The sequence below is a fragment of the Arachis ipaensis genome, chromosome B3 (assembly GCF_059453495.1).
Source record: "Arachis ipaensis isolate K30076 ecotype BB chromosome B3, ASM5945349v1, whole genome shotgun sequence".
In the NCBI taxonomy this organism is placed as follows: Eukaryota; Viridiplantae; Streptophyta; class Magnoliopsida; order Fabales; family Fabaceae; genus Arachis; species Arachis ipaensis.
Genome location: NC_142438.1, coordinates 145117191 through 145142623, shown reverse-complemented (window position 1 = coordinate 145142623; position 25433 = coordinate 145117191). Strand labels below are relative to the sequence as shown.

Here is a 25433-nt window from a genome sequence, read left to right as displayed (position 1 = left end):
ATCAACTTCAGCTTGCTTTTTATTTTTGTTATGCCTCTGTTTTGTTAATAGTTTAAGGATTAAGAAAGACATGACAGTGATTAATGAATGTGAATAGTGCTACATCTTACCAAAATGTCTCTCATTCTTATTTTTGTATCTCAAAGATTCCAATATAAATAAGGATTACCAATATAATACATACATAATACTGTGCTCAGGTATAAGAAAAGTAGAAAATGCCAACAAAACATAATTGGATTGGGATTTAGGAACTTTATTTTTTATTTAATTTTTTGGTTCTTAAAGGTTTGCTAATTAAATTTTTTAATTGCTACCTACAACCTAAATGCTTACATAATTAATTATATATTTGCTTATTAGTTTATTTATCTTAGTGTAGTGAATTTGATATAGACGGCACAATTGCTACTGTGTTCTCATTTTAGATTCCATAGTTTAGAAATTAATTATGTACTTCTATTTGTTTAGATTTGATACGGTTTCAAATGCGAATAATGGTGAAAATAATACTAGAGTTGAAACTGATTGTGGTTGTGCATCCAAGAAGATCGCTAAAAATACTGAAGGAAATAGGAGTGATAAAGCTTGGAAGCATGGAATTTCGGTTGATGGAGATGCTAAAAAAATAAAATACAAGTATTGCGATAAGGTGGTGACAGGAGGAGTGTATAAGTTGAAACATAATTTGGCAGGAACAAAAAAAGATGTTGAACTTTTTATGGGTGTTTCTAATGAGGTTAAAAAGGATATGTTTGATAATGTTGTTGGTTTGCAAAAAAATTTAGTTAAAAAGACAAGAAAATTTGAGGAAAACATACAAAGTAAAGATGAAGGAGTAGAAGAAGAAGGAGATGCTTTAGTTGGTGAGAAGAGAAAGGAAAAAGAAACAGAGACACCAGAAAGTCTCTTTAAGAAAATGGGTGTGAGCACTCAAACAACAATCAACTCAATTTTTAAGAAGGGCTTAAGGGAAGAGGCGTGTGATGAAATTGCTTCGTTCATCTACAATAATGCTATTCCCTTTAATGTTGCAAGGTCTGAAGAATACCATAGCATGTTTGAGAAAGTTTCCCACCATGGATTAGGATTCAAACCACCCTCTTATGATGAGTTAAGAGGAAAATTATTGAAGAAGAAAGTAGAGTCAATCAAACTAACATTAGAAGAACATAGAGTTGAATGGAAGAAAACTGGATGCACTATTATGACAAATGGTTGGAAAAAGAAGGAGGACTATTCTCAACTTTCTTGTGAATAGTCCTAAGGGAACTGTTTTCTTAAAATCCATTAATGCTTCTGATATATGCAAAACAGCTGAAAAGATATTCAAGATGATTGATGAAGTTGTAGAGAAAGTGGAAGAAGAGAATGTGGTTCAAGTTGTAACTGATAATGCAGCTAACTACAAAAAGGCAGGATAAATGTTGATGGAAAAGAGAAAGAATCTTTATTCGACTCCTTTTGTCGCTCATTGCATTGATTTGATGCTTAAAGATTTTGAGAAGAAGCTAGATCTTCACAAAAACACCATTGCCAAAGGAAGAAAGCTAACTACTTACATATATTCTAGGACTTTTCTAATTTCTCTTTTACAACAACACACCAAAGGAAGAGATTTGGTGAGACCAGGTATGATGCAACTTGCTACGTTCTACCTTATTTTGGGTAGTTTTAATGAGAAGAAGAATCCACTAATTAGAATGTTCATCTCGGATGAATGGAAGGAAAGCAAGTGCTCAAAGACAAGGGATGGAAAAACATTGAAAATATTGTTTTGGATAAAACATTTTAGGGAAATATTATCCATTACTTGAGAGGTGTTTATCCTTTTCTTCATGTGCTTTGTATAGTGGATTTAGAGGAAAAGACAGCTATGGGATATATGTATTCTGAAATTGATCGTGCTAAAGAAAAAATTAAAAATACTTTTCAAAGTGTTGAAATAAGGTAATAAAACTAGTAATCAGTAAACATTTTCTCTCAGTTTTATCATTTAATTATTTACTAATTAGCTAATTGTCTAATTCACTATTTTTATGTTTTTCTTTAGTTATAAACCTTTGTGAGATATTATTGATGCAAGATGGGACAAGCAACTCTTTAGGTTTTTGCATGCTGCAGGCTATTATTTGAATCCACAAATTTATTATAGTCCTAATTTTAAGGTTGAGTATGTTAAGAAAGGACTTTATGATTGTTTGGATATACTTGTGGGAGATCCTGCACTCATTACAATTATTGATAGTCAACTTGAGGATTTCAAGAGTAAGGCTAAATTTTTTGGTAGAGATGTAGCCAAAAATGCTCTCAAAACTAAAACACCCTCACAATGGTGGGATTCTTATGGGGATGAGCATCCAAAAAACTTCAAAAATTTGCTATCCGTGTCTTGAGTTTAACTTGTAGTTCATCAGAATGTGAGCGCAATTAGAGTGCTTTTGAGATGGTAAACTTTTAATTTGATATTAGCTTAGAAATTTATTTTCTAAATTATAGAATTAGTTAATTATTCAATTTTATTATTTTTTTATTAGCATATGTTAATATATTAAATAAATACTTGTAAATTTTGATATTATTGGCAAGGAAGAAGCCATCAAGAAATACTACTGGCTATAGCCTTGAAGACTTGGATTCGGATGAAGAATGAATTGTGGAAGATGAAAATAATATGATGAAAAGTTTGGAAGAATTTGACACACAAAATGATGTAAACTTAACCCCTCAAGAAGATAGAAGTAAAGATGGGGTCCTTTGATTGATTTGGAGATTCCTCTTCTTGATGATAATGATTTCAATGAGCTTCTCAACTTTCCTCCTAATAAAAATTAAAATGTTGGAAAACATGATGATCATGACGTTAATAAATTGCTTTAGTCTTTATATTTTTTAGTATGATGTTATGTTATCTATTTTATATTTATGATGTTACATATTGTTATTTTGAATTTCAGACTTGTGGTTAGTTTATATTTTTATATTTGAACTTTACAAATGTTACATTTTATTATATCTTTATGCTACTTTAGCTTTATTTTATCATTATGTTATTAGTTATGATACTTTTGTCAAATTTAAATTTTTATTTTTATTTAAATTACTTAATTTTATCATATTATATTATTCTTATAATTGATATTGATAAATTTATATAATTGGTAAAATCTTATATTCCGCTTTACGATTTTACGCTCTACGATTTTTAATTACTTTTTCGATTTTACGTAAAATCTCGTTTTTTGCTATTTTGGTCGTAATATTTTGTAAGGAGAAGAGTTATTTGCTAGATGTTATTTGTGAAACAGATTGTATGAATATCTTACTTTATTCTTGTCAATAATTTTTAGGATAATTCTGATTTTGTTAATTTTTTTGTGCCAAAAATTCGAGACATTATATCTTAAAAATTGCGTATTGACTTCCCATTAATCTTCAAAGATACAAATAAAGTGGCATATATCATAATAAAAATGGCGATGAAAATTCATATTCACCAAGTGAAGTTTTTGCTATTTTAAAAGGAATTTAAGCGTAACATTTAACGAAATTGTCTTATTTTTTAAGTAGTTCTTTATTTTTTGTTTGTTTTATTGTTATTTTTCAGTTATCCAACCTTAAAAAAAATATATAAGCGATAAAATACTAACAAAATTTGGTCTCAACGGAGCTGGGACTACAATCTTAAAATGCCTAAGAAGAATACCATGACTAGTTAGAATTAACGTAATAAGTAATAACCAAGAGTAAATTTGATATTTGAATGTTATTATCGTGAATTTATAATTAAGAGTGTCTATTTTCATATGTCAATAATACAGTTTAATCATATCAACAAAATAAACTTAATATCAAACTAACAGATGGTGCTTATGTTATAACTGTTATAGTAATTATGGTATCTTAAAGTGTTATTGAATTTAAAATAATATTTTTTTATTATTTAACAATATTTTAAAATAAAAAAGTGTTAACATAATATAAAAAATAAAATTTTAATTTTAACAATATTTATATAATTATTAATTATAACATAATCATAAGTATTAGAGTAAATATCATTTCCGGTCCCTAACTATTTGTTTGATGGACTTCTCACTCCCTAAGAAATTTAAACACGATCTCTATCTACTTTGATATATGTATATTTCAGTTCCTGTCTACTTTGAGTAAATATTCTTTTTGGTCTCTAACTAAAGACTGGAACATACATATATCAAAATAGATAGGGACTGATTTGGATGTTTAGATTTTTTAGAGAGTGAGAAGTCCATCAAATAAATGGTTAAAGACCGAAAAAAATATTTATTCTAAGTATTATATAGACTCTACCAACTAATAAATATAAAATAAATAGATATTATATATTAATTAATATCCCAAATATATTATAAATAAAGTGGCAGACTTAGACTTTTTGTTAGATTATTGATTATTCTCCTTCGTTTATCTTTCTTGTTATTTTTTTTAGGTACATATAATCATGAATGGGACACATTTCTCAACTGTAGATATTCAATTCGTACTCTTTTTCAGACCTTTTGAAAAACAGGAATAGCAAAATTAAGCTGCATTTGATGGAAAATAAAATGCCAATGACGAAAAGGAAGTGAGAATTTATAATGAAAACTTAGAGAATAACTATTTGGATCCCACAATGTGTACAATGGCTTATTGAGTTACAAAATGAACATTTTCATACTGATTTTGGGGTTCACCAAGAATTGAACTCTTGACCTTTCGAATCTAGCATTCTAATACTATATCATGATACCACTCATCCCAAAAATTTCAGCTGATGGAAAAAGGTAACATTAATAATTATATCTCTAATATTCTATAAACCTCCATTGTACATATTGTATAAATATTCCATTGGCTCCTTATACTTTCTCTAACTATTTTTATTATCTTAGAAAATAATAATTTACTTTGTTTTATTCGGTAGTGCAGTGCGTGTTGCCTTTGACATAATCCATCCGGACCAGTTTTGTGGGAAACTAGCTAGTGGGTCAGAATACGTTACTGATAAAATATTATAAGAGCAAGACAACGTAACAAATAAGTGAATACTGAATAATAATATTATATTTGTACTTAGTCAATGAAGGGATTAGCTATTTAAAAACGGGGTTAAGTATGATTTTGGTTTTTATTGTAGAAATTAAAAATTTATTTCGTCCTTAATCTTTTCTTTTGCTACAAATATGGTCCTAAAAGTTTTAATTTGTTTTAAAATTATCTTTCGGATCAAAATGCTCCTTCCTCTTCTTCTCCAAAATCATGCAGAAGCACTAGCAGAAGCACCAACAATAATGAATCACCAACAACTAATCAAACAGAAGCGACAGCAGGATAACAATAACAACAATGAATCAACAATGGAATCAAGTAGAAACAGAAGAAGTAGGAGCAGAAATAGAAACAAAACAATAACAACAACCATAACAATGAAACAATATAATCAATCAGAAGTAGAAGCAACCAGAAACAACAATAATAAAAAATCAACAACATAATAGAAGCAAAAGCAGAATGGAAGCAGAAACAGAATCTGACGAGCCACCCGAAGAACAGCTACGGCAAAGAGCGGCAGCAGCGAAGAACAGCGACAGCGGCAAAGAACACAGCGAGGACCCTTCCCCTCTTCTTCCCCAACCCCCTCCCCCCAACCCTTCTCCCTTCACGTAATCCCTTCCTTCTTTCCCCTTTACTCTATGCGTTTTCTTTCTTTTTTTTTTATTTTTTTAAATTTGTTTATTATGAGTAATTTGGTAATAAAAATAAAAAATTTAAAAAAAAACGATTTTAAAATAAACTGAAATATTAGAGACTATTTTGTAGCGAAAAAAAGTCCTAAGACAAAATAAATTTTCGGCCTCTACGTTAGAGACTAAAATCGTACTAAACCCTTTAAAAACGTATTGGATATGATTCTCTTTGAGAAATACTTAAAAAAACTAGCAGAATTTATTATTTATTATTATTATTTTTAGTTATTAATTTAATTTTTTTAGTTTAATAATTTAATAATATATTTTATTTAATATTTTTAAATATTAATAATTGTTTATTAATTAAAAATAATAAAATTTATTGACCCACTAACATTTTTTATTTTTTTTTCATTGAATTGCATTCATCAATTAATATATAATCATGCATATTATCTGATTATTGAAAAGTGTGACTTATTAACCGGACAGCAATTATTTATTCTGTAATTTTTTAATATGAGAAAATTAATTTTTTTTGGTCAAAATTAAAAGTGACAAAGTAGGTAACTTGTTCAGTCCCGCTTTATATAATCCGTTGGTGGGTCAGTGGATTAGTTTTCTTAATTTTTTTATATTAATAAAATTTATTAAAATTAATTAAAAAATATGTTTAAAAATTATATACAAATAATAAATAATAAAATTATAATACGATTTTTTTACTATCTTATAAATTTTTAACTATAATAAAATTATTCACAAAAATATTCGTCAATAAAATCATCTTTATCTTTAAAAATAAGTCATATAATTTAAACACATATATAACGTATAAAATAAAATAAATAAAATAAATAAAAAATAAAAATTTATTTAAAAATTATAATTATTAATTTTTATAATATTAATTATCATAGTTATCAGAATCGAATCGGTAATCAACCCGATCATATGACTGGGTCACCGAGTTACTGGTTCAACCGGTGAATCACTGATTCATCCTGCTAATTCAGTTATAATTAAAAAATATAAAATTATATAAATAAAATTAAAATAATATCTTAAAACTTAAAATGCAAGTCTTTTTTCTTTTCTTATTCATAAATTCTTCAATATTTTGCTTAAATTGATGAGCAACAACAGGTGAAACTTTTTTGCACTTCTCAACATCTCCTCCTTTTCCAACCAAGTGATACTTAAATCGATTAATCCCACCTCCCTTAATAGGTTTGTCACAATATATGCACATCATAGTAATTTTTCTTGTTTTTTTCACAATTTGTTTACAATGACCCCAAGTAAGATCAGTCTTTCTTCTATTATTATAAACTCTTTTAGTAGTAAGATCAGGAGTAGGAGTTGCTGATGATACTTGTTCTTGAGATGGTGGTATTTCTGATGGTGTTTGAGACGAAGACATTTTTAAAATTATAGCAAAATAAACCAAAAATATTTCAGCAATAAAAGATTTACTTAAGTCAATTTTTAAGCAACACAACAACCACCACCATTCCACCAAAGTTCACTGACTTTGTGATTCAACAAAGTTAACAAACAGCAATTCAAAAAAAGTACCAGTAACAAACAACAGTAACTCTAAAACACACCAACTCTAAAACACAGCAACCAGCAACAAACAACAACACCAAAAAAACTAAATGCAACATCAGCAGCCACCAGATTCAAGTTCAACAATAATTCTAACTAAAGTAATAACCACCAGATTTAATAATAACTCTAAAAAATCAAATACAATAGTAATAACCACCAGATTCAATAACAATACTAACTAAAATATACTCATCTTCAACAACTCTAAAATTCAATTACAAATAACAGTCAACAGCAACGCCATGTTCAGTATTCAACAATTCTAGTGAAAGACCAGGGTCAAAAACTTGAAGGGAGCTCACCTGGATAACTGGTTCCCAGACCGCGACTAAGAAGACAACCACCACCCGACTGACCCAAGGGAGCAGATGCAGAGCCAGAGATGCTACTTGATTTCTGTCTTCTATGAGCTTTCTGTCGCCGACGAAGTGAACGCAGAGCAGGAGCACGGGACCGCGACGACGACGAGGTGAGAAACTGAGAGAGCGACGGGGTGAGGGCGTGAGGTCGTGACCGTGAGAGACCGATAGTGACGAGGTGAAGGCGAGGGTGAGCGACTGCCGAGTGCCAACAACGAAGGAGCAGAGAGACGAGACTGGGGATTCCACACTTCCACTACTGGATTCAGACTGATTTTTCAATTCTCAGATTTAGAGCAATGGGGAGGGGGGAATAGCATTAGAGTTTGAATTAACCGGCCGGATTACTGATTTTAACGAAAACCCGTCGGGTGAAATTGGATTTCACCGGGTCCCATGCATAGCCAGTTCGATGAGTGGTTCGGTTCAACCAGGTAATAAGATGACCGAAATTTCGGTCGAACCGGCCGAGTCGAGCCAAATTTAATAACTATGTTAATTATAATCACTCTTTTATTAAAAAAAATTGGATAGGCCGTGCCGCCAAAATCTGAGGGTTTGGCGGTGAGGACTTAGCAGTTATTTTTTTATTTGACGGATTTTAAATCCTATCTCTAATCCTTTTTTTTTTGTGAATTCAGTAGGCCAGGTTGGTCCAACAAATTCAATACATTTTGTCAGTCCTAGTCAATATTATTTAATTATTTTCAAATTAAATTATTTATTTTAAATTTTAAATCATAAATCATAAATCATTTAATTTTAAATTTTAAATTTTAAATTTAAACCTTAAAATTAGCTAATATTAACTACTTAAAAGTTAGTTCACCGTATTTTTCCTTAAATTAACTATAAGAAAAACTTAATTCACAATTACAGTATTCATAGTCAATCCAATTATGTTAGAAAGATAATAATTTAAAATTATTTTATTTAATTTAATATTTATAATTTTATATATATATAATATTTATAATTATATATTTATTATATCTAATATTATTTAATTATTCTAATAATAAGATAACTTTAATATTCTTTTTGTCCAAAATTTTTTAAATAAAAATATTATTTGTATATTAAAATTAATGGCTCAAAACAATTCAAATATATTTATACTTATAAATATATATTATTTAATTTATTTTAATATATATTTTATATTTAATATATATTTTATATTAGTTATTAATATACACATAATATAATTAAATTAAAAAAAATTATTTATATATCAAAATTAATAATTATATATTTATATAATTTAATTTATTTTTAATATATATTTTATATTTTAATGTATATTTTATTTTAATTGTTAATTTGAATGTATATCTAATAATATGGTTGTAATTAGACCACGACCCTTTATACATTCACTTATTTGAGATATGAGAACAAATAGGTAGCTGGTACGTGCGAGGTCGTATACAGGGGCATTGAAAAAGAAAACTTTCTATGCATAAAATTTATGGCTTAATAAGCTGGTTGATAACTGGTCGTGTTTTACACAAAGCCACCAATGGAACCTTCTTAGTTAAAGTGAAGCCATCGGTCTCAGTCATATCAATTTTTTCATCACCAACGCACTTCCAATCAAAACACTGAACCAAAAGAGCAATGGTCAAGCTTATTGCCCTAAGAGCCAACCCTTCACCAGGGCACGCCCTTCTCCCCAACCCAAACGCAATCAACTTTTCCAACTCCCCTTTTCTTTCGAACCTTTCCGGCTTGAAGCTCGTTGCTTCATCCCAGTTCTTGGGGTCCCGGTGAATGGCCCAACCGTTGATGAGGACTATGGTGTCTTTTGGGATATTGTAGCCTCCTATAGTACACTTTTCGGCAGAGGAGTGGGGTAGCAGCAAGGGTGCTGGTGTGTATAAACGAAGCGTCTCGTTGATAACATTTCTAAGGTAAGTAAATTTTGGAATGTCGGATTCGTCTACTATGCGATCTTGACCAACGTGAGTGTCCAATTCTTCTCTTACTCTGTTCAACGCCTCCGGATGGTTTAACAAGTTGCACATACTCCATTCCAGAGTCACAGCAGAGGAGTCCGTTCCAGCCAGAAGCATGGCCTGATTAGTTCAGTCAAATATATGAAATTATTTAACCGGTTTTACTATAATTAAATTTTCGTAGTCAGCTAATTATTATTACGTCGTACGTACCAAGCCAAGGCCCTTGATGATTTGATCGGTATAGTAGTCAGGCTGGGAGTCTTGGAGGCTAAGAAGATGGTCAATCATGGTGTTTTGGTGCTGATTCTTGGTGCGATGCTCCTGAAGAAGACCGTTCAAGAACTTATCAGTCCTACCACTAATGGTCACCAGCCTCTTCTTCAAGTTGTCGACGTCAAGCATCCCAAGCAGCGGAATGAAATCGGTTTTGTTGTTAGCCCCGGACAGTTGCAGAACCTCCGAAATCATCTGCCTGAACTGCTTCGCCTCCTCCACGTCCGCCATATCACAGTCCTCGCCGTAGTACCTCTTCCCAGAAATCATCCTCATGATGTTGTTAAACGTCATGTCGTAGAACTTGGACGACAGTTCCACTTTGGCGAAGTTCTCGGTAGAGTCCTCAGAGAGTTTCCGGATGAGTCTGGTGGTTTCGTCCCTTCGGATCGGGGAGAACGAGTTGAGGCGGTGGTTGGAGAGGACGTCGAGGGAGGTGATGCGGCGGAGGTTGCGCCAGTGCTCTCCGTATTCGCTGGATCCCACGGTGGTGTAATTGTAGAAGATGTATTTTCCGGAGAGGAAGCGAGGGCGGTTTGCTAAAACGACGTCGTTTTTGGTGAAGCACTCTTGGACGACGGTTGGGGAGGAAACGACGACGACGAGACGGGATCCAAACCAGAGGGAGAAGACGTCGCCGTATTTCTCGGAGAGGCCTCGGAAGTGGCGGTGGAGGGGTTTCTTGAGGTGGTGGAGGTTTCCTATTATGGGAAGAGAGGGTGGACCCGGTGGGAGGTTCTTGAAGCTTCTAGATTGAATGAGAAGGGTGAATATGAAGAATATGGCTACGTACAGAACTGAGTAACCAAGCATGGCAATAATCTCCATGGTTCGTTCTTCTTGATTCTTATGAATGAATGATATGAGAGCTTAGTTTGCTATGCATTTGAGTGTAGTATATTTATAGAGTGAGTGGACTAGTGGAGACTGTAGTCTGAGGCTGTTTTTCAAGTGCCACATACATCAGCTTAGAAAAATCAACGCACGAGTTCTACCACCATGTGACTGGTCCAAAAATCATACGACTACATCTGCGTGCATTTGTGTTTGCTTGTATCTATCTATATATGTTCATATCTGTGATCTATCCCACTCTATGCTTTTCAAATTTTGCCAATATTTTATTAATTATATCTTCCTAGGAAACTATATTATAATGGTATTTATGACAACCAGCTTATTTGATATATTGTGATCATCGTTGATTAGCAAGGAGAGCATACCAGCTACTCTTGTTAGAGAATCTATCCTTTTTGTGAATTCCCAAGATTTGTTTGGTCGATAAAAGTTGTGGTCCTAATCTTAAGGATGTCAGAATACATTATTTTTAACAAATAAAAATTATTACTTTATCGGTATAAATTTTAAAAAATATAAATATAAATTATTACATGTAAGATATTTGTCAAAAATAATAGAATAATATTAGATAGTTAAAATATTATAAATAATAAATAAAAATATATGATCAATAATATTTGTATTTATAAGAGAGTATAAATTTTTTTCTGAATTTAATTAACATAATTAATTTTTTTATAATTATTTTCTCTCGTTTAATTACATTAAAAGTCAGTTTTAAATTTAATATGAATTAAATCTCAAAAAATACTCTTTTATTATTATTATATTCATAATTCTATAAATTTTTCTCAAATAAAAATTTTAAATCACCTCAATACATTAAAAAAAATAAAAATATCTTATATTTGATTAGTCTTATTTATTAAAAATATCTAAAATTATTAGTTTTTAATCTACAAATAAAAATAATAAATAATAAATTAACACCAATTCATTAATTATAAATATTATGTGTTTAAAATTATAGATATTATACACATAAAATTATAAATATTAAATTAAAAATTTTTTAACAACTACTATACAACTCATGACTATTAAAAAATAAAAAATAAAAAATAAAATATAAACAAAAATTAAAAAATAGATTTTTAAAAGTAATTATTAACTAATTATATTAAAATCAATAACTAAACATACATATGAATATTAAATAAAAAGATTAAAATAATTAAATTATAACCCATTAATACATATATGAGATAATAATTTAAAAAAATACAATAAGACACATAGCTTAAAATTTGGTAATATTAATTGTAAAATTTTATTAATTATGGATATCATATGTATGAAATTATGAATGTTATTAATATGAAATTATGGATGTTATGTGTATAAACTTAAGTAGTTGATATTTTTTTAAAACTAATTATGATAAAATTTTAAAACATTTGTGTTAAAAAATCAGAATAAATTATTATTTCACTTTGAAAAACATAAAACAAATATTACGTAAGTGAAACAATAAATTAGTGATTACAAAAAAAATAATTAAAATTTAGTTACTCCAATCTCTACAATATTACATAAGTGCAGTCAAACAATAAAAAAAAAAAAAATTAGTGGTTACAAAGAAAAATTAATTAACATTAATGACATTTAAAAAGTATATTATTATGATTAGTCTTTAATGCAATAGTATATATGAAAATTATTTTATAAAAAAATTTTATTAATATATGATATGTAATATCTTAATAGTTATGAATATAATGTGATAAATAAATAATAAAAGAGTGAGATAAAAAATCAAAATATAAAAAAATTATATAAATAAGTCGAATTAAACAATTTTTGACTAATTATAACTGAATTATTTTAATTTTTAAATTTTTTTTAAAATAATAATATTTGGTAACCATATAAGATTGCTCATATTTCAATTCTAATTTGATAATGCAAAACTTGTTAGGATGCTCGTATCCTGTCTAAATTAGATTGAGTTGATCATATTACTGACAAATTTAGACAACTGGTATATCTAAATTTTCAAGTTCATTCACTATCAAACATTACCATTCCAGGAGGGCCCTTGAAATGGTAAATTAAATGAAAGAATCATCGTGGATCTGGTAGTTAACAGTAGTAATGAAAGAATTTCATTCATGGCTATCTTTTTAGAGAAAGTTTTGGCCAGCAATTTTTTAAAAAATTGGCTAACATTTAATCATTTAAAAAAAACTAAATGATTATATACCATTGAATTTAATCTCATACTATTAAAAACATTATTAATGATTAATTGATAGTTATAAAACACAAAAATTACTGACCCCTAGCAATCTTCTTAAGAGTAATTTTTCTGATTTCCAGCTATTTCATTTTAAAGAATCTCTCTTCTCTATGCTTTGCTTTCTTTTTAATATTATAAATAAAAACAAGTTGTTATGGAAAATACAAGAGTCACAATATATACATGGTATATATAATGTGCTACTTGTTGAAATTTCTGATACAATGTAATAATTGGAATTTTTTTCAAATAAATAAATTAAATATTTTATTTATAGATATAGATAAAATATTATAAAAAGGTGTGCAATAATTTATTAAAATAATTTTTAGTTCTTGGAATATCAGGGGGTTAAGGGGTGATGAAAAGTTGAGGATGATAAAGGACCTAAAAAGAAAATTTAAGTTAAACATGCTAGGCCTGGTGGAGACCAAGAGACAGTTAGTGACTAAATTTGATATAGCAAAAATTTGGGGAAATAGTTGTGCGGGGTGGGACTTTGTTGAATCTAATGGTGTTTCTGGTGGGTTGCTGTTAATATGGGATGATGATTTTTTTAAAATAAGAAATAGCCACAAAGGGGAGAGATGGTTGTGTTTTGAAGGAGAGGTAGTGAAATATAATTTCCAGTGTGCTTTTATTTTGGTATATGGTGCGCATGATAGAAATGAGAAGCTTACTGTTTGGGAAGAGTTGAGTTACATAGCAGGATTATGCCAGGTTCCCTGTTGCTTCATGGGAGATTTTAATGAGATTGTACAGGTCGAAGAAAGACGGGGCACTGATAGCTTACCTCTGTCAGCTGAAGACTTCAAGCATTGGATACAGGATATGGGGGTGGTGGACTTACCGATTAATGACCGTAATTTTACATGGTTCAGAGGCCGATCATGCAGCCGGATTGATAGGGTCCTAGTTAGCCTGGAATGGCTGGAAAAGTTTCCAGAGACTCGACTACATGGTGGTCCTAGGGGCTTGTCTGACCATTGTCCTATTATAGTGGAAGACAGGAGGTAGAGAGATGGGCCGAGGCCATTCAGAAGCCTTGATTCGTGGTTTACACATGATGATTTCCTGAGAATGGTTAATGAGGAATGGAGAGGACTAGGTGAGGCACCTTTTACAGATAAATTGAAGGCTTTGACAGGTCCTCTGGGAAGGTGGCATAAAGATAATTTTGGAGGCATGGACAGAAAAATCATGAAATTTGAGGAAGAGATCAAGAAGATTGATGACGCGGTGGGTGACGGGGTTTATGATGGAACAGTGGAGGCAAGAAGAAAGGCGCTGGTGACCTGCTGTGAGAAATGGTATGTACGGAAGGAGCTTCATTGGAAGCAGATGTCGTGTTCTAGACATGTGAAGGACATTGATAAGAACACGAGGTACTTCCACAACTTAGCCTCTGCGAGAAGGAGAAACAACAGGATTGATGTGCTACTCATTAATGATAGGTTGATAAGGAACCAAGCGAGGATTAAGGTTGCGATTAGAGACTTTTACAAGAAGTTGTACCATCAGGAAGAGTCTCCTTTGGTGGGGTTCAGGGATGAGTTGGTGGAAATGATTAATGAGGAGGATGCTTTGGCTTTGGAGGTGCAACCAACTCCAGAGGAGGTAAAAGAAGCAGTATGGGATTGCGAATCTTCCAAAGCTCCTGGAAGTGATGGGTACAACATGAACTTTATAAAGAGATGCTGGTCTGAAATTGGCACAGAAGTTACGGCGGCAGTGTTGGATTTCTTCCTGTCTTCTAAGTTACCGGCGGACGCTAACCTCACTTGGGTGGCGTTAGCCCCTAAGTTTACTGGGGCAAACGAAATCAAAGATCTGAGACCGATCAGTATGGTAGGCTGTGTCTATAAGGTCATTTCGAAAATATTGGTTAGGAGGATGCGAGCAATCATGCCACGACTAGTAGGTGAGACTCAAAGTGCTTTTGTCCAGGGACGTAAGATTCATGATGGGGCTCTCATTGCATGCGAAACTGTTCAATGGGTTAAAATGAGGAAGAAGGAAGCGGTGATAATGAAGCTGGACTTTCAGAAAGCATATGATAGAGTAAAGTGGAGCTTTGTAGACCTTGTGATGCAAAAGATGGCCTTTGGATGGAGATGGAGGAGTTGGATTATGGAGTGTGTAAGTACAAGCTCCATGTCAGTGCTGATAAACGGATCACCATCTAAGCCTTTTAAGATGGAACGGGGTTTGCGACAGGGTGATCCACTATCTCCATTTCTGTTTGTACTTGTTGTTGACGTGTTACATAGGATGTTTGGGAAAGTAGTGAGAAATGGGCGTATCTCGCCATTACTGGTGGGTAGAGATCAGGTTGAGCTGTCACATCTTCAGTTTGCAGACGATACTATCCTGTTCTGTCCCCCTGAGGAAGAGACCATTAAGAATTACAGGAGGATCCTTCGCTGTTTTGAGCTCATGTCGGGATTGAGTATTAATTTTGATAAGTCTAGCTTGATCCCTATTAACTGTGATTATCAGTGGGTGCAAAGTATGTCTAGAGTGCTGGGTTGTAAGATTGCCTCTCTGCCGGTGAAATACTTGGGGATCCCCCTAGGAGCGAACCCGAGGTTGGTGAAGACTTGGAAGCCCATTATAGAAAAAGTGGAGGAGAAGCTGAGCCTCTGGAAAGCCAAAGTACTCAATAGAGCCGGTAAACTGGTGCTTATTAAATCTATTTTGAACAGCCTCTCTATCTATTATTTGAGCTTGTATAAAATGCCGAAGGCTGTTGCAGAGAAGCTGATTTACTTACAGAAAAGGTTTCTTTGGAGTAAGGAGGATGGAAGGAATGGTATGGCAATGGTCAGGTGGGAGGTAGTGCAGGCTCCCAAAAAACATGGTGGTTTAGGGATTGGGGATGTGATGGTGCGCAACACAGCCCTTCTCTTTAAGTGGTGGTGGCGGTTTTCGAAGGAGGATTGTCCCTTATGGAAGAAGGTGGTGTGTTCGTGTAACAATCTGAGCCCCAATGTGATGCTGTCTTCTCAGGTGTTACCTACTCGGGGGGACCTTGGAGGGATATCTGCCAAATACAGTTCAAGGACCAATAAGTTAGACAGAAGATGATTAATGGATTGGCCATGGAGATTGGTGATGGGAGAAGAACTCGATTTTGGGAGGATGTATGGCTGCGTGGAGGGCCTTGAAGGACTTATTTCCGAGGCTATTCTCAGTTTCAAACCAAACAGGATCCGTCATAGGGGATTGTGGGTTTTGGGACGGGTTAGAGTGGAGGTGGAACTTCCATTGGAGGCGAGAGCTTTTCCAATGGAAATTGGAACTAGTCAACCAGTTGCATGAAACTTTAAGACTGGTTAGACTTGCATATGACAGAGAGGATAGAGTGGTGTGGAAATTTGATAAACAAGGTGTATTTTCGACTAACTCCTTTGTGCAGGAATTGCAGGTGGAAATGCTTCCAGAAGATATAACAAGTTACAACTTTACTAAGACTGTTTGGAAAGGTCTAGTCCCGCAAAGAGTTGAATTGTTTGTTTGGTTCGCTTTGATTGGAAGGGTCAATACAAAGGAGAGGCTGAGTCGATTGGGAGTGGTTACTCAGGAAGATGTGACATGTGTGTTATGTAATCAAAGTGTTGAATATGGTCACCACCTGTTTCTTGGTTGTGTCTTTACTTGGCAGGTTTGGTGTGCTTGGTTGTCATTCGTTGGAAGACAATGGTCGTGCCCAGGGACGCTAAAGGAACATTTTCTAAGTTGGACTGAACACCCAATTCGTAAACAGGAGCGCAAGAGGTGGATGGTTTGTTTCTGTGCGATTATATGGAATATCTGGTTAGAAAGAAATACAAGGATCTTCCAGAATAAAGGTAGAGGGGTTGAAGAGCTTATTCAACAGTCTTTCACGAACTATAAGGAGCGGCTAGGTGTGGATCCCTTCTGTTGTTGATGGCATTGCCGAAGGTGACAGGAGGTATCTATTAGTGTCATCTGAGTTTAATTTAGTCTGTTGTCCTTAGTTTGTTTGTTATTATCTTGTGCTCCACTTGTTGTGTTGAGCTTTTATTTTAAAAAAAAAAAGATATAGATAATTTGTAGTCTATTTACGAATTTGTGTTTTTTTATTTATCTTATTTATTGTGTAAACAAAATAAAATTATGTATATTTTGTTTACAGTGTTTACATAAATGTATTTTTATTAGATTATTTTAATTATAATTTTAATCCTACGCTAAAATATTAGATTATTTTAATTGTAATTTTTTTAAAATAATGCATATATCTTGTTTACAGAGAGATATTTGTATTTTTCAAATTCTATATATCTTGTTTACAAATGTGATATGCACAACGTAAATTATATCTTATTTCATTTACCGTGTAAATAAGATATACACAATTTTATTTCATTTATACTATAAATGAAATAAATAAATAAATACAAATTCGTAAATATAGGTTACAAATTATTTATATCCAAAAATAAAATATTTAATTAATTTATTAAAAAATTTCTGTAATAATTTGGCTAATAAAAAAAATCTATGAGACCAATAATTTTATTAAAATATAACTAATATTTAACCAATAAAAAAAATAATTTTATACTATTAAAAACACTAATAATAATAATAAATTATAAAATTTACTTGCGCTGCCACTCCTCACTAATAAAATATGTTTGCTGAAATGTCGTCATTCTCATCCTGTCATCCATATATACTTATCAAATTAGTACAACACACATGCATGGACTCTTGGACTCTTCACGATCCCGCACGAGTAAAATAAAGATAAGTCTTTGAATTAATAAATGTAGTGGTTAAAAGGTTGAAAAAAATGAATAATAGTCCAGATTATTGACTGGCTCTTATTTTAAATATAGTTAATTTTATAGTATCTTTTGTTTAGTGTGTAATTTTTTTTAAATTATTTTTTATAATAATTTTAAAATATTTAAAATTTTTCAATTTTTATATTTTTAAATTTAAAATTAATTATTTTACTTATTTTAATAATTAAACAATATCTTTTAAACACCGTAATAAACACCTTTAAATAATTCCCTTACAATATAAGTCTTTATTGTTAAAATCATGAAGTCATAACAATATAAATACAGGAAAACTGTATTGATGGTTGCTTCTTCTCTTCGGCTAACAAAGAGGAGTTAGGGGAATTGATTCCCAGCTACCCACGCTGTTCTTTTCTCTACTGCAAACATGAAGAAACTGGAAAAAAAAAAAAGGTATGCATTTGTGATCATTTGAAATAATATTATGGGGAATTCTATCCAATATTTTTTAAAATAAAAGATAAATAATCTCTTTTGATATGTCTAATAATTATTAGATAAAATAGATTAAATTATTACCGTTAATATTAACTTTTAATTTAACTTAAATTATTATAATCATCTAATTAGCTAATAAAAAATCAGTTAAAATAATTTAAATTTATCTTGTTTAATATTTATTAATTATCGTTACAATTAGTAAATATTAAATACAAATTTAAACTATTTTTTTATCTTTTTAGTATTATCGTAAAATTATATTCATTATTCTTAGATTAAATAAGATGTCTTTTGAAAATGTCTTCAACGGCACTATATTTTATCCTTGCATTGGTCAATTAAGGTTCATTTATTTTGAATAAAATAATTGTAATTGGTATTAGGAACTAAAATATATAAGTGCTTGCTTTGATACGATAATAAATTATTAAAAAATTAATACGTACTGATACGATAAAAAAATTAGACTAATAAAAAAATTTCGCATAAATTATATAATCTCGATAATATTTATTTTTATTTTTTTAAATTATATCATTAGATATGCTAAAATATTCTTATAAATAATTACAAAAAAATAAATATATCCTTTTGATTGTTTTTTATTAAAAGACTACATAATTCTTTTTTACTATTATAACAAAAATATTCTTATATAATAAAAAAATTAAAATAAAATAATCTTAATATAATCATCTAAAAAAAAAAATCAAAACTAAATAAGCAGAAAACAAATCCTAATTGTTCATTATTTGAGAAAACAAATTTTCAATTGTTCATTTAAATATCTCTTCCCGTTTTCATCCTTATTATGTAGACGATTATTTGTTTGTTGTTAGTTTCATAGTTGTAAGAATCGGACCGGACCGGTCGGTTATCGGTGGTCTGGCCGATTCGATTTATAGTTTGGACCGAATACGCAATTAAACCGGCAAGAACCGGACGATTCGTCAGAAACCGGCTAAAACCGGCCAGTTCGATACAAATGCGCGAACCGGCCGGTCCTATGGTACTCCCAGCATTTCACAGGTCTACGGTGCTCCAGCCGTCCAGCGCCTCATGGTAGGCTCGAACATTACTCCTATGCTCCTTTCCCTCGCAGATCTTCGGTGCTCCACCAGTTGAATATTGATTTCAATATTCAAAGATTCATGCTGCAGGACTCGAACTCATGTCTCTCTTGTTGCACTCAACAAGGTATGTCGGTTCGATACAAATGCGCGAACCGGCGGGTCCTATGGTGCTCCCAGCATTTCACAGGTCTACGGTGCTCCAGCCGTCCAGCGCGCTCCTTTCCCTCGCAGATCTTCGGTGCTCCACCAGTTGAATATTGATCTCAATATTCAAAGATTCATGCTGCAGGACTCGAACTCATGTCTCTCTTGTTGCACTCAACAAGGTATGCCATCAAGCTGCTTTGTCACTTTTATACTTTATGTGCTTGTTAATATATATATAATTGAATTGTTTTATATTTATTTAATTTAATTTTAGTTTTATACTCACCTTTTTTTTAATATATAATTCTTTAGGATTTATACTATTATTAAAATGTTAGTTAATATATTTATTTTAAATTTTTTAAAATATTAAGTTAAGTAGTATGTCTTCAGAAGATTTTGACTTAGGATTAATTAGTAGAGATATATAAGCATCACTATTAAATTTCACATAATAAATTGATAGAGGACATAACGTATCCATGGTTTACTGTCGTGAAGGACCAAATTGATACTTTATTTTTTTCAAGGACTAATTAATCCGAAGTAAAAAATTTCAAGAACCTAATTATCACTTTACTAAATTTTTTATTATTTTATATTTTTTATTCATGTGAAACCGATTTTACCAGTTCAACTAACGGTTTATCGGTTGAATCAATAAACCAGTAAATCAGTAACCTGATCGGTTCGATCACTGGTCCGGTTCTTACAACTATGGTTAGTTTAGTCAATAGTCAAGCAAGCTTTTTTTTCCTTTTAACTTCCCCCTTAAAACAAACCAAACTCCTCTTTCATACGCAATAAGTTAAACATGTAGTGGTGATATATATAGTCATACAAACACAAATTTTTATAATTGTTTAAGATTAGTTGATTAAAGAAGCCAATATATATGTATAAGAAACGGTGAAAGAAGTATATATTAAGATAAATGAAGGAGACACAAGTATTATTTGTATATAAAGTCGTCTTGACATGCTTGTTAGCACTTAGAAGCCCATTGCTTATGTTTGTGTCACCCACATTAAATGAACGCAAAAAGACAAATTATGAAGCTCTTTTTTTTCGATGGTTCGATTTTCTGATATTTTAGGCGTAGAGAAACTACACCAATTCATCTCGAATTTAGTGGGTAAATTCTATTATGATGACCATATTATAGGAGAGGTCCTAGAAAGAATAGTTTGGCTTAAAAATAATAAAAAGCTTAAGACTAGGGATGACAATAATGAATATCTATAGAGTAAGATCTTTTTCTTGTTTTCCTTTTGGTTTCGAAAATTGTCTTCTATCATTGTTCTATTTTTGTTATAAATTTTTGTTACTTAGATTATTTTTTTTATTAATAGTAGATATAGGCTTATTTGTTATAATTTTTTTTAGTGGAAGTACATATGTATTTAGTACATAATATATAACTCAATAGATATTTTTAATGAGATTTTTTATTCTCTTTAACAATGAGAATAATTTATTTTTTTCCTATCTTAATCTCTTGCGGTTCATCAAACCATCAACATTACAGCTTGAACAGTTTAAGGTATGAAATTTTTTTCATGGTGCGGTGAATATGAAGAGCAACAAAACTGTGAATCAAATTGAAAAAGTTGTGAATTAAGATCTAATTGTCGCCAATTTTACCATTTCTTTCTTTCCCTAATTTTTCTTTCGACATTTTCTTTTCCCCTTTATTACCTTTTCCTTCAAACTCATTTAATAGAGTTTGATGAGAGGTTATTTCACAAGATTCTTTCTTGGAGAACATAACTGTTCCAATCAACGAGTTGGAAGGAAGAAGATCTAAATCTTTATTACTCTGTGATTCATTGATTTCTCAAAATGGCGAACATGGTAAACAAATCCTCGAGTGGTGATTTTGATAACAAGAGCAATACCAAGCTCCTCCATTAACTCACAAATCTTCAATATCAAATTTTGAAGAACACTACAAGTCTGATTCAATATCAATCAAACCCCTATTTTCTTTTCCTTAGAGAAAATTTAGGCAGTAGAGGTCGTGGAGTTATATTAGCATGCTCTCGTTGTAACAAGTAAGGCCACACAGAAGATGTGTGCTATAAGAAGCATGGATACTCCTCTCATTTCTATCAACGGCTGCAACATAACACCACATCATCAATCACTTGATCACTGAGGGGCATGATGATATACTCAGTGACAAACAATTCCAGCTCAATTGTCTTCAAGAGAACACTAGAATATCAAGATCTGGGTTTACTCCAGAGCAAAGATTTTCCTTGTTAGAGTTGATCAAAGAGTGTGCAACAACAACCTCATAATACAAATCAAATTTTGACTAATTCCATTCAGACCTCCACTTCAGGTAAATTCATTGCATTATATTTTAATGCGAGAATTATGAGTATTATCACTCCAAAATCTGTACTATGGATCATTAACTCTGGTGCAACAGATCATGTGACTTTTGACTTAAAAGATTTTGCAAGCTTTTAAAATATTGCTTCAATCAATGTGATATTGTCAAATGGGACAAAAAATGTTAGCACCATCATTGGCACAATCACATTCTCTAAATTTTTTTTTCTCAAAAATGTTTTATACATTCCTTCTTTTGATTTTAAACTGATCTCTGTGTCAAAATTAACCTCAAACTTACATTGTCAACTGTTAATCAATGATAAATGTTGTGAGATACAAGATCGATCCACATCAAAGATGATTGGCATTGTTGAGTGTATAGAAGGATTATATACAATGAGTAGAGAACCATAATTCTCTCACTTTCCCCCTCCTCCAACAAAGCAAGCTTCAGTGGCGGCAACTATGACTACTATTCATCTCACAACACCTTCACACAGTGAGCACAACAACATTTGGCATCTTAGATTAGGACACATACCCATGCATAAATTGATTTTACTGAATATTATCCCTTTATAGATTATATTGTTTCAAAACTTCCTTGTGACTCATGTCATTTTGCAAAACAAAAAAAATTATCTTTTGATCTTAGTATCACTGAAATAAAAGACTGTTTTGACTTAGTTCATATGGATATCTGGGGTCCTATTTCTGTCCCTTCCAATGAAGGACAAGAGCAGATTTACTTGGACTTTTTTTTATGAAAACCAAATTTGAGGCATCACAATTGATTATAATTTTATGAATTTTGTCAAAGTACAATTTAAAAAATAAGTTAAGTGTATAAAGACTAATAATGGGCCAGAATTTACTCTAAAATTCTTTTTTGCATCAACTGATATTTTACAGTAAGGGGTGCACAGACCCGGACCGGCCCGAAGGCCCGGCCCGGTCCCGAAGGAATTTGGGCCGCGAAGACCCGGACCCGAAGTGACCCGAAGTGGACCCGGGGAAAAAAAATGAAATCAGAAAGGGAAGTGAAGCCGGGACCGGGCCATGGCTCGGGTCACCCGGACCCGGCCCGGTGGCCCGGCCATATATACGTTACACACACACAAACGCGTTACAGCCTTACAGTACAGGTTTGAGGTTTCTAATTAGGGGCTAGGGCAACACAGAACACGCATCGCATTCACTGCCTCGTGCCTCCTTCAGCAGCTCAGCGCCTCAGCCCTCGCCCCTCAGCCATTGAGGCTCACCCCCACACCCCAAGTCCCCACTCCGGCACTCCCCACGCCCCACTCCGGCTCTGGCAGTCGCCACTCCCACGGCGCAGGCCGATCCGGTGACCTTGACCTCATCTTCTCTCCCCACGGCCCACTCCGAGTCTCGCGGCACACACCACGAAGTCGCCGACTCCTCCCTTTCTCATCTCTTCACAACCCTCCGTGTTCACCCCAGTCACCGCCGAAGCTCTTCGTTCGACGGCCGACAGTGACGACGTACGGTGCTGCCCTGCTTCTCGGCGACGTTGCTCTGCTCTGCTCTGCTACTCCTGCTCCCTCTGCTTTGCTCTCTTCTCCGGTCTTCTTTTCAGGTCTTCTGCTCAGGTAAGTAATTAATTTTATTATGTCATTAATATTCTGATTAAGGATTAGGGTTTTTGATAAACAGAATTTGTGAATTTTGGTTGTAGGTGTTGATTTTCATTATTAGAACTCTGATTAGGTGTGGCTGTTGATGTGTATTTAGCTTATTTTTTGTTCTGATTCACTGTTTACTACTGATTTCTGGGTTTACTAATTCTTTACTGAGTAGGTGTGGATTTACTGATTCTTTACTGATTAGGTGTGGGTGTTGATGTGTGTTAAATGATTTGTTTAGCTGATTAGTTACTGATTATCTTGTTCAGTTGTTCTTATATGACAAGTTGAGCTGAACTATATTGTACAGGTGCATTGGACCATAACATTTATCAGAGCGAAGGTTCACCTGCACCAGAAGATCCAGAGACAGCCAAGAAAGTAAAATTGCTGAATGAGAGTATGAAGCAAAGCTTGGTTTAAGGTAATCCAGCACTAACCATTTTGGTATTTTGCGCAATGAAGCTGCTGCACACACGCATTCACATGTTCATATTTTGAGAGTATGAAGCAAAGCTTGGTTTAAGATGTTTGGCATTGTTTGGCCATTTGTGACTCTTTCAAGTTGCATCATCCCCTGCCTACAGGACAAAGAGGGATTGTTAGTGTAATATGGTGAAGAGAAAGATTGGATATTGTATAATCCTTATTCTGCCTTCTAGTGTTTGTTTGGTTGATGATTAATTGTATGTAAGCATCTTTTTTTTTTCTTTATTGTATGATCATTTTTGTTTGTTTGGTTGATTGCTTGATCATTACTTGTATGTAAGCCATTTTATTTGTTTTGTAGGTTTCACTAATGCATCCACATCACAAGGAACAAGTTGACAACATTAATGGCTATTGATAGAGGATGATTATTCTTATGTATTGTAAACCTTAACATCTTATTTGTATTGACTTAAATATTATTGTGTTATTTGTATTGACTTTAGACTAATGTATATTATTGTGTTATTTGTATTGACTTAAATATTTAGTGTTATTAGACAATATTAGTATTGGACTATTGATTGTGATGATGCTTTGGTATTGATTGTGATTATGTTTTAATTTTGAAGAAGGGTTGGTTATGGCTCGGTTTTCACCCGGTTTAATTGTGGCCCGAAAGACTGTTGGTTTCATCGGGTCTAGGGCCGGGTCTGGGTCTAATAAATAGACCCGGTCTATATTTCGGGCCGGGTCTGGGTCACCTCAAATCCGGCTTCACCCGGCCCATGTGCACCCCTATTTTACACCAAACCTCTTGTGTAGAAACACCAGAGCAAAACGAAATTGTAGAGCGAAAACACCAGCACATTTTAGGCGTTGTTAGAGTACTGTTATCCTAATCAGGAATTTCATATTGTTTTTGACAAGGGAAAGTATGAGGAGCCAATGAAATATTTGTACAATGGAGGTTTAGGGAGTATTAGAGATATAACCATTAGTGTTATTTTTTCCTACCAGATGAAGCTTTTGGGATGAGTGGTATCATGACATGGTATTAGAGCTCTAGATCCGAAAGGTCAAGAGTTCAATACTTGGTGAACCTGAAAATCAGTTTAAACTTTTGGGAAGATGTTTATTATCCCTAGTACTCGGATGATTATTCTAGATAGTATGGGGATGTTCATTTTGTAACTCATATAGTCCATTGTACACATTGTACAAATAAGCCATTGTCTCCCTAGCGGGACTCTTTTGACAATACGCAGTTGCTCACGCTATTCACCTAATTAATAGGCTGTCCACCACCAAACTAGATAATGCTAGTTCTTATAAGCTTTTGTATGGTAATTTATCTGACCTTTCATATTTAAGAGTATTTGGTTCTCTTGCATATGCCTCCACATTAACAAATTCAAGAACAAAATTAGATCCAAGAGTTAGAAAAATAACTTTTCTCGGTTTTAAATTAGGATCAAAGGGTTTTCGACTTATT

At 32.5% G+C, this 25433-nt stretch overlaps 4 protein-coding genes and 1 pseudogene across 6 annotated transcripts; 4 read left to right on the top strand and 1 right to left on the bottom strand.

The window, feature by feature from the left end:
* The first annotated feature begins 721 nt into the window (after positions 1-721).
* LOC148572708 (uncharacterized) lies at positions 722-1954 on the top strand (annotated as a pseudogene).
* A 7077-nt stretch (positions 1955-9031) lies between these two features.
* Positions 9032-10836, bottom strand: LOC107632124 (isoflavone 2'-hydroxylase). The gene is made up of 2 exons (XM_016335784.3): positions 9859-10836; positions 9032-9765 (listed from the first exon to the last, which is right to left on the bottom strand). Exons 1-2 carry the CDS (start codon positions 10747-10749, stop codon positions 9157-9159), a joined length of 1500 nt encoding a protein of 499 aa, XP_016191270.1. The 5' UTR covers positions 10750-10836; the 3' UTR covers positions 9032-9156.
* Positions 10837-13432: 2596 nt separating this feature from the next.
* On the top strand, positions 13433-14038 carry LOC107634027 (uncharacterized). The gene has a single exon (XM_016337611.1). The coding sequence runs from the start codon at positions 13433-13435 to the stop codon at positions 14036-14038; it is 606 nt and encodes a 201-aa protein (XP_016193097.1).
* A 2073-nt stretch (positions 14039-16111) lies between these two features.
* LOC148572707 (uncharacterized) lies at positions 16112-16952 on the top strand. Its single transcript, XM_088507708.1, has 3 exons — positions 16112-16333; positions 16440-16685; positions 16788-16952. Exons 1-3 carry the CDS (start codon positions 16112-16114, stop codon positions 16950-16952), a joined length of 633 nt encoding a protein of 210 aa, XP_088363834.1.
* Positions 16953-18161: 1209 nt separating this feature from the next.
* On the top strand, positions 18162-24531 carry LOC148572706 (uncharacterized). 3 transcript variants are annotated; one of them, XM_088509616.1, is made up of 4 exons: positions 18162-18252; positions 19461-19699; positions 23820-23933; positions 24300-24531. In XM_088509616.1, the coding sequence occupies exons 1-3, from the start codon at positions 18227-18229 to the stop codon at positions 23930-23932; spliced, it is 378 nt and encodes a 125-aa protein (XP_088365742.1). In that variant the 5' UTR covers positions 18162-18226; the 3' UTR covers position 23933; positions 24300-24531. The 3 variants fall into 3 exon arrangements, with proteins under 3 accessions (XP_088365742.1, XP_088365741.1, XP_088365740.1); XM_088509615.1 differs by lacking the exons at positions 18162-18252; positions 24300-24531 and adding exons at positions 18899-19362; positions 24097-24273; XM_088509614.1 differs by lacking the exon at positions 18162-18252 and adding an exon at positions 18903-19362.
* Positions 24532-25433: the final 902 nt, after the last annotated feature.